The sequence below is a fragment of the Apodemus sylvaticus genome, chromosome 15, assembly GCF_947179515.1.
Source record: "Apodemus sylvaticus chromosome 15, mApoSyl1.1, whole genome shotgun sequence".
NCBI lineage: Eukaryota > Metazoa > Chordata > Mammalia > Rodentia > Muridae > Apodemus > Apodemus sylvaticus.
The window spans coordinates 69924856-69932927 of NC_067486.1; the positions used below are offsets into that span (position 1 = coordinate 69924856).

Here is an 8072-nt window from a genome sequence, read left to right on the forward strand (position 1 = left end):
AAGGTCTGTTTTGGATAAATGCTTTTTAGATGTATTGATTTTTCATTTTATGTGTGTGTTTCCCTGCATACTGTATCTGTACACTACTTGCATGCCTGTTGCCCTTGAAGGTCAGAAGAGAGAGTTGGAGCCCCTGATCTGGAGGTACAGACAGTTGTGAACTGTTTTGTAGGTGCTGGGAATCAAACCCTGGTCCTGCAAGAGAAGCAACTTAACTGCTGAACCATCTTTCTAGCCCCAGAGATAATGTTTTAATGACTGTTTTATGTGTGTTTAGAGACTTGGCTTTCCTATGTTGCTCAGGCTAACCAGAATGCACTGTGTTACCCAAACTAGCCTTAAACTCGGAGTCATCCTCAACCTTCCTAGTGCTGAAATTACAGGTATAAGTTACCATGTCTGGCTTGGTTTTTGGTTGGTTTGGTTCAGGGTTTTTTGGGTTGGGGGGTTGGGAGGAGCTGGGGGGTTGGACGAGTTGTGTGAAAGTCAAGATAGTTTTTGTATATAGCCCTGGCTATCCTGAAACTCTATAGACCAGGCTGGCCTCAAAATCACAGAGATCGGCCGGGCGGTGGTGGCGCGCGCCTTTAATCCCAGCACTTGGGAGGCAGAGGCAGGCCGATTTCTGAGTTCGAGGCTGGCCTGATCTACAGAGTGAGTTCCAGGACAGCCAGGGCTACACAGAGAAACCCTGTCTAGAAAACAAAACAAAAAACAAACAAAATCACAGAGATCTCCCTGCCTTTGCCTCCCGAGTGCTAGGATTAAAGGCATGGGCCAGGCTGGAGAGATGGCTCAGCGGTTAAGAGCACTGACTATTCTTCCAGAGGTCCTGAGTTCAATTCCCAGTAACCACATGGTGGCTCACAACCATCTGTAATGAGATCTGAGGTGCTCTTCTCTTGTATCTGAGGACAGCTACAATGTACTCATATACATTAAATCAATAATATTAAAAAAAAAAATAGCCGAGTGGTGGTGGCGCACGCCTGTAATCCCAGCACTCTGGGAGGCTGAGGCAGGTGGATTTCTGAGTTCGAGGCCAGCCTGGTCTACAGAGTGAGTTCCAGGACAGCCAGGACTACACAGAGAAACCCTGTCTCGACAAAAAACCAAAATAAAATAAAAATAAAATAAAATAAAAATAAAGGCATGGGCCACCACTGGCCCAGCCTGGCCTGTTATTTTAAGGATGTATTTAAGGTGATGGTTGGGGTGTGAGCCTGTTTAATGAGCAAGTATATGCACTCTGCTAGAAAGAATGTGTCAGCAGTGAAGTAGTGTGTCTTAGATGCCATGGCGGCGAAGGAGTCAGAGGATTCCTTGACAGATTTACGTTTGCCAGAATATCCCACGGCGAGTTCTGGAAGCTACCTATGGTATTAACATTATAAAGCCTAGAGAAGATGAAGACCCCTGCCGACCTCCGACCTCAGAAGAACTGCTGACGGCTTATGGGTGTGAGTAGTCTCAGAAATCCCAGGCAAAATGGCTCATAGAAATTCGGAGAGGGTCACTTGGCGTCAGACCCAGGACAAGCATGAGCTCCACTCCCAGGTTTCATTTAATGACATACGTGATGATTTTTATCTGCTATTTCCTGTCACGTCGGTATTTCCTGTCTGGAAGGACAGGTGGCCACATGTGGACAGCTGCTCGGACTGCTGTCCACACAAAGCTTGTGGATCAAGCCTCTGATGTGACTGTGAAGGCACTGCCGAGTCGTCTAGTGTACCCTGCACTTTTTACCACGGATCATTTTAAGTTGTGTATGCGTGTGTGGTTACATGCCCGAGGCGGATCTGAGCTGGAGCTAGCTGTGGTTGTGAGCGCCGTGGGTGCTGGGAGTGGAGTCCTCTGCATGGCAGCGCGGCTCTTCACCCCTGAGCCACTTCCCCATGCCCACGGCGTACTCTGGTTTTGATTTTTCAGGTGGTCTCACTGTGTAACCCTGACAAGCCTGGAGTTCACAGAGCTTGTTCCCCCCACCCCGCCTCCCCCAGGCCCCCAATGCTGAGAGTATGCCATAAAACTCAGCTGTTTTGTGTTTTATTCTTGTTTATTTTTCTTTTCTCTGCATGACTTCTTGGCTTGCGTGTGTGTGTGTGTGTGTGTGTGTGTGTGTGTGTGTGTGTGCTTGAGGAAGCAGTAGCTGCCATGGGACAGGAGGTACAGACAGCTGTGGGCTGCCCTGTGGAGCAGCCTGTGCTATTAACTGCTGATGCTTTAATCATTTCTCCAGCCCTGCTTTGTAATTTGGTAAATGCTGGTGAAGAGGGAGCATCTTTATCCCCACCCTGCCCAGCCCCGCCCCCGGATTGTTGGCCTTTTATCTCTTCTTTTTAGTGATGGTGGTGGTGGTTTGGTTTGTGTCTCCTATGCCTTGGTTCTGTCTTAATTTGTAAAGTTTTGTTGTTGTTCTGAGTCTAGTCTCTGTGTAATCCTCCCCACTCTCCCAACCCCACCCTCACCCCACGCTTGGGTTTGGTTTCTTGGACACTATAAAAGTTGCCGGTTACGGGCCAGTAGTTTTCCTTTGGGGCTAACCTGGGTTTGATCTTTTATATGTGGGGGCTTTTTTGTCCCCAGAGTGCAGTTATATTTACTTTAACATTTGAGTTTGTTTTTTAAGATTTCTTTTTTAGTTTGGGGGGCTATGCCTGTGTGGCTGCGGGGGTTGTGCATGTGAAAGCGGTGCTCTCAGACGTCAGGAGCAGGTGGAGTCCCTGGACATGGGCTGAGACCTGAGCTTGGGTCCTCTCAAGAGCAGTGCATGTGCTTACCCATAATGCATCTCTCCAGACCAACATTTAGGGTTTTTAATAGATCTAAATTTATTTTTGTGTGTGTGATGGAAATTAGGATTTTACATATTTTCTTCTAAATTGAAAAAGCCAGCATAACTAGTATCAACAGGAACTGAATTTGAACCCAGCATTTCTGCCAAAACAGCTCTGCTCTCCCATTGCTTCTGGTTGAGAATTGGTGCAATCTTCTTGGTTTGTTTGGGAAGCTGAAAACAAATATAGTTATTAAATTAGGATGTTTGCTGTGTTGCCTTTTGTTTTATAGAAAATATTGTCGTGCAGGAGGCCTCTGAATAAACGCCTAAGACGAGGGATGGAAGAGATAACTAATATCTAGAAACTGGAAGTGCTTGGCATGTGCTGGGTGGGGCTTAGGAAGCCAGTAGTAGTGCCTGCCTGTCTTTAGTCACCAGGGAGGTAGAGACAGGCAGATCTCTTAAGTTCGTGGTCAGCCTGGTCTACAGAAAGAGTTCCAGGATAGCCAGGGCTACACAGAGAAATCCGGTTTCAAAAAACAAGCAAACAAGAATTAGATAAGGCTCTACACACTCTACTCTGCAGTAGCAAATGTGGGTGGCAAAATGTTTTATGGAGAAAGGAACTGACTTTCTTGTAGGGCTGTGGGAAAGAAGCAAGTGCGTGTCACCTCAGTGCTCCCTGTTGTGCGTTCGTTCTCACGCTGCTTCCTCTCACAGGCATGCGAGGATTCATGACAGCGCATGGGCAGCCAGACCAGCCTCGATCCGCACGCTACATCCTAAAGGACTATGTCAGAGTGAGTGAGCCTGGGCCAATGCAGCGAGCACATTTGCTGGTCCCTGCACTGTGTTCTCAGTAATGTCAGCCTGTTAAAAAGTCCATTGACGTGGACTGATAACCAGCTGGGGTGTCTTGTTTCTAGTAGTGTTAGGGATTGACCTGTGGGCCTCACACAAGCTGACAGGTTCTCTACCACTCAGCCCCAGCCCTTAGAAACGATCTTGATTTCAGACTCTAACATAGTATTCCCAGGTTTCGTGTGTTGTGACATAAAAGAATACTGGAGAGGGGCTGGTGAGATGGCTCAGGAGTTAAAATCACTGACTGTTCTTCCAAAGGTCCTGAGTTCAAATCCCAGCAACCACATGTTGGCTCACAACTATCTGTAATGAGATCTGATGCCCTCTTCTGGCGTGTCTGAAGACAGCTACGGTGTACTTACATAGTAGAAATGAAGTACATGGGAAAAGGCAGGCCACTGAGAAGGCAGATTGGGTGTGAGCTCTGGGCCCTAGACGGGCCAGCATGTGAGCGGTAGGGCAGTTACTGAAGCTCCACTTACCACAGCTGCTTCAGCCTGTGCCTGGTCGACACACTGCCTTGGGGACCTTTGCCCTCCTGGGCTCACACGGGAACACTCACTCCTGCTCTCTGCAGGGTAAACTACTGTATTGCCACCCTCCTCCTGGAAAAGACCCCGTGGCGTTCCAGCACCAACACCAGCAACTCCTAGAGAGCCAAGTAAACGGTGAAGAATCGAGGCGTCAGCCGGGCAAAACCCAAAAAGCCAAACAGATTGAAAATGTAGTGGACAAAACTTTTTTCCATCAGGTAAGATTTTAAAGGTCTACATTTAGGATCTTATCCAATACATTTAAGAATTCAAAATATTTACTACTTTAAACATCTGGTAGACTGGAGAGGTGACTCAGTGCTACTCTTCCAGAGGACTTGAGTTTGATTCCCAGCACCCTTGTCATGGGGCTCAAGGACTCACAGTATCACCTGTGACTCTGGGTCTAGAAGATCTAATATCCTCTTCTGGGCTTCATGGACATTGACACAACACATGTTGTGTACACACACACACAGACCTATAAAACAAACGTTATAAGTTCATACAACCACAGTCTTTATCTGTGTATGATATTTTTGCCTGTATCATGTGTGTGCTTGTGGCAGTCAGGTGAGGGTCAGTTACTGATGGTTGTGAGCCACCGTGTGGGTGCTGAGATTGAACCCCAGGTCGTCTGCAACAGGTGCCCCACTGAGCCATCTCCCCAGCCCCTGCTTTTTACTTCTGAGTCTTGCTTTGTGCTCAAGCTGACTCGAGCTGCCCCTGTGCTGAGATCACAGACATGCGCCGCCACATCTGGCTCCACATACGGTTTGAAGTGTAGAGTAGTTTATATTAGAAAGGGTTGTGCCTCAACCAGTTTTAGGATTTTTATCACTCCAAGAAGAAACCCCTTACCACCCTCCCTGTCCCTCTCCCCTGCCAACCACCAACCTGCTTTCTCTCTGTGTGTGGTGTTGTGTTGTCTGCTCTGGGTGCTTCACTTGAGTGAGTCCTGCCTCTAACTGTTCCAGGGTCCACCTGTGGGGCGTGTGTCTGCACATCATTGCTTCCTATTGCAGATAAGTCACTGAAGAAATGCCATAGTTCATTTTCCCACTTATCACTTAGACACTTGGGTTGTTTTTTGGATAGTTTTGTTGCTAGGTAGGTAGGTAGGGGTGTGTGTGTGTGTGTGTGTGTGTGTGTGTGTGTGTGTGTAACCTGTGTTTTTACATCTCAGGAGTAAACTTCTGCGGAGCTGGAGTGCTTAGGTCATTCAAGCTGTGCTTGTAGCTTGTGAGGTGCAGCCAGGCTGTCCCGAAATGGCGTATAGCATGCTTGCAGCTGCGGTTCATGGTCCCGTATCACTGCCGCTTCCCGTTGCTGTGCTCTTTCAACGGGTGAAGCAGTCCTTGCTTCAGCCCCTTATTCCCAGGCCCTTTCATGAGGATCCGTGGCTTTTCCCAGGTTCCCAGGTGCCTGTGCGGGTCCTGGACAGAAGCATCTGTTACTCTGAGTTGTGAGTGGTGGTTTTGGTTTGTATTGTTTTGTTTAATTTGGTTTGGTTTGTTCTTTTGGTTTTTTGAGGGGGCTGAAACAAAGTTTTGGGGGGATTTTGTTTGTTCTTTTGAGGAAGGTGCTGAAACAGGGTTCCACCCTGGCTGTCCTGGAACTCACTCTGTAGACCAGGCTGGCCTTGAACTCAGAGATACCCCTGCCTCTGCCTCCCAAGTGCTGGCCTTAAAGGTGTGCGCCACCCCTGCCTGGCTGACCACACGGGTCCTGAACCCTGTTTGTAACTGAGGATGGTCTCAAACTCCTCGTCCTCCTGCCTCCATGTCCCAGGATTATAGTTGTCCTTGCTCACACGCTGCAGACTGAAGCAAGGAGAAGTGGCGCACACCCGAGGTCCCAGTGCTTGGCCGTCTGCTCTCACAGCCACATATACATTACATATACATGTTCTCCCTCCCACAAATAATGTGCATGTGTGCGTACATGCATGTGTAGACACATGCGTAGGTAAATACAATCTTAGTAACTTGAGTCACTTCATCATAGCGGGTGGCATTTTCCAGTGTCAGTTTGTGAAGTCGTTTGGTTGTGTTTAGTAAACATGTTCAATGTTCTTAAATAGGGGCTGGAGAGATGAATTGGAGGCTAAGGGCATATGTTGCCCTTGCGGGAACCTGCATTTGGTTCCCAGCATCCGCAGCTGTCATGCAGGACATTCAGTTAGACTTTTTTGAATGCTTACAGAGATTTCTGAAGACATTGTGTGAGAAAGCTAAAAGTTGTATTATATGAGGAGAAAAACACTTCTTAATAAAAAGGGGGGAAAGTTGTCACCTTAATTTAATGTCTGTTTCTAAACCTTCACCCTAAGAGTAATATTTTACCATCTGTGATGGTCATGGAATATAATCTCCGTTCATACTTCTGAATAAAGGTGCTAATTCTTGAGTGTCAGGTGAGCTAAAATCACTTGACTCTGACGTCCTTGGAGACTCAAGCTCTGTGCGCATACACCACAGCGCGTCACTCGGGGCAGGGACTGAGGGAAACTACTAAAGTGTAGACAGGAGGGGCTGGGAGAGACATGCGCCAAGCCGCTGTGAAGCCTGGCATGAGCTGGCCCGAGTGAGACAGGCCTGAGGAGGAGGTGGGCTTGAGGGGTGTGCTCCCGTTCCTCAGAAGCCACGCCCAAGCGGCAGGCACAGTGCGCATGCCCTAAAGGAGACAGCTCGTTCATGTCTGTTCATGTATCGTGTGTCCTCTCTCCAGGAGAACGTCAGAGCATTGACCAAAGGGGTCCAGGCTGTCATGGGCTACAAGCCCGGGAGTGGCCTGCTGACTGCAGCTGCCGCGAGCGCTGAGAAGGGACCTGGGAAGCCCTGGAAAAAACATGGAAACAGAAACAAAAAGGAGAAAAGCCGTCGGCTCTACAAGCACCTGGACATGTGAACGTGGCTGAGCAGCGATGGCGGCTGCACGCACCGTGCGGGAGGACAAGAGCTGAAGGCGCCGCTGCCTGTGTGCCTTCCCCACAGCCCAGACCCCTCTCGTGGGGCAGAGTCGCACTCTGAAGGCTTGACATCACGGCAGCCTTTCGGAAGCACCTGCTGTGGCTACAGTAGCCGTGTGGTGCCCAGAAGTCCCCTCCAGCAGCAGGACGATGGCTATATGTACAAACATACGATGCACATTAACTTGGAGGCTTTGGAAAGTTACTAAAATTAATTTGCCTCTAATTGATATTTTTATTGGCCTAAATAGATAAACTACCATTCATACATTTAATGTTGACCCTCTAGGGAGGGTCTGGAGATGGTCAGCTGTTAGGAGCACTGGTTGCCCCTCCGGAGGACCCAGGTGTGGCTCCTAGCACCTACATCGCAGTTTTCGACTATTGATAACTGCAGTGTTAGGGGGTCCAACGGCTGCTGGCTTTGATGGATACACAGACGTTCATGCAGGCAAAACACCCATACACATAAAGTTCTAAAAATGAAATATGACTAGGACTTGAATTAATTTCCAAACACATATCCACCATATCCCTGAAGTGGCATAGGCCTAGCACGGTGGTTTGGTAAGAGCTCCTGGGCTCCTGCTGAGACCATTCATTGAATAAAGGTACTGTCACACGAATCTGCTAACCACAGTTTGACCTCTGGAATCTGTGCTAAGGTGGGAGGACATCTGACCACCACATTCACCCCCACACACTGACATAATGCTAAGCGCCGGAAAGCACTGCCCTTCTACACTGACGTCACCCCAAGGGGGAAGCATTTTACAAAGCTCACCTACTTGAACAGACCCATGGGAATGGGAATGGAAAAAGGCAGGTCAGCTGCTAGGCTGTATTTCAGACATGAAGCTTTGATAAACGTTATAGGTGTTTGGGGATAAAGTTTTACAGAAAAATATGCATTCCTACAAAC

The 8072-nt window shown here is 48.3% G+C and overlaps 1 protein-coding gene across 1 annotated transcript in view; it reads left to right on the top strand.

Annotated features, from left to right (window-relative positions):
- Positions 1–7784, top strand: part of Lsg1 (large 60S subunit nuclear export GTPase 1) — a 28067-nt gene extending 20283 nt beyond the window's left edge. The window contains exons 11-14 of the mRNA XM_052158253.1: positions 1337–1460; positions 3503–3582; positions 4224–4397; positions 6910–7784. Coding sequence (XP_052014213.1) covers positions 1337–1460; positions 3503–3582; positions 4224–4397; positions 6910–7089 — 558 coding nt within the window. The 3' untranslated portion in view covers positions 7090–7784. The remainder of the gene's footprint in view (positions 1–1336; positions 1461–3502; positions 3583–4223; positions 4398–6909) is intronic.
- Positions 7785–8072: the final 288 nt, after the last annotated feature.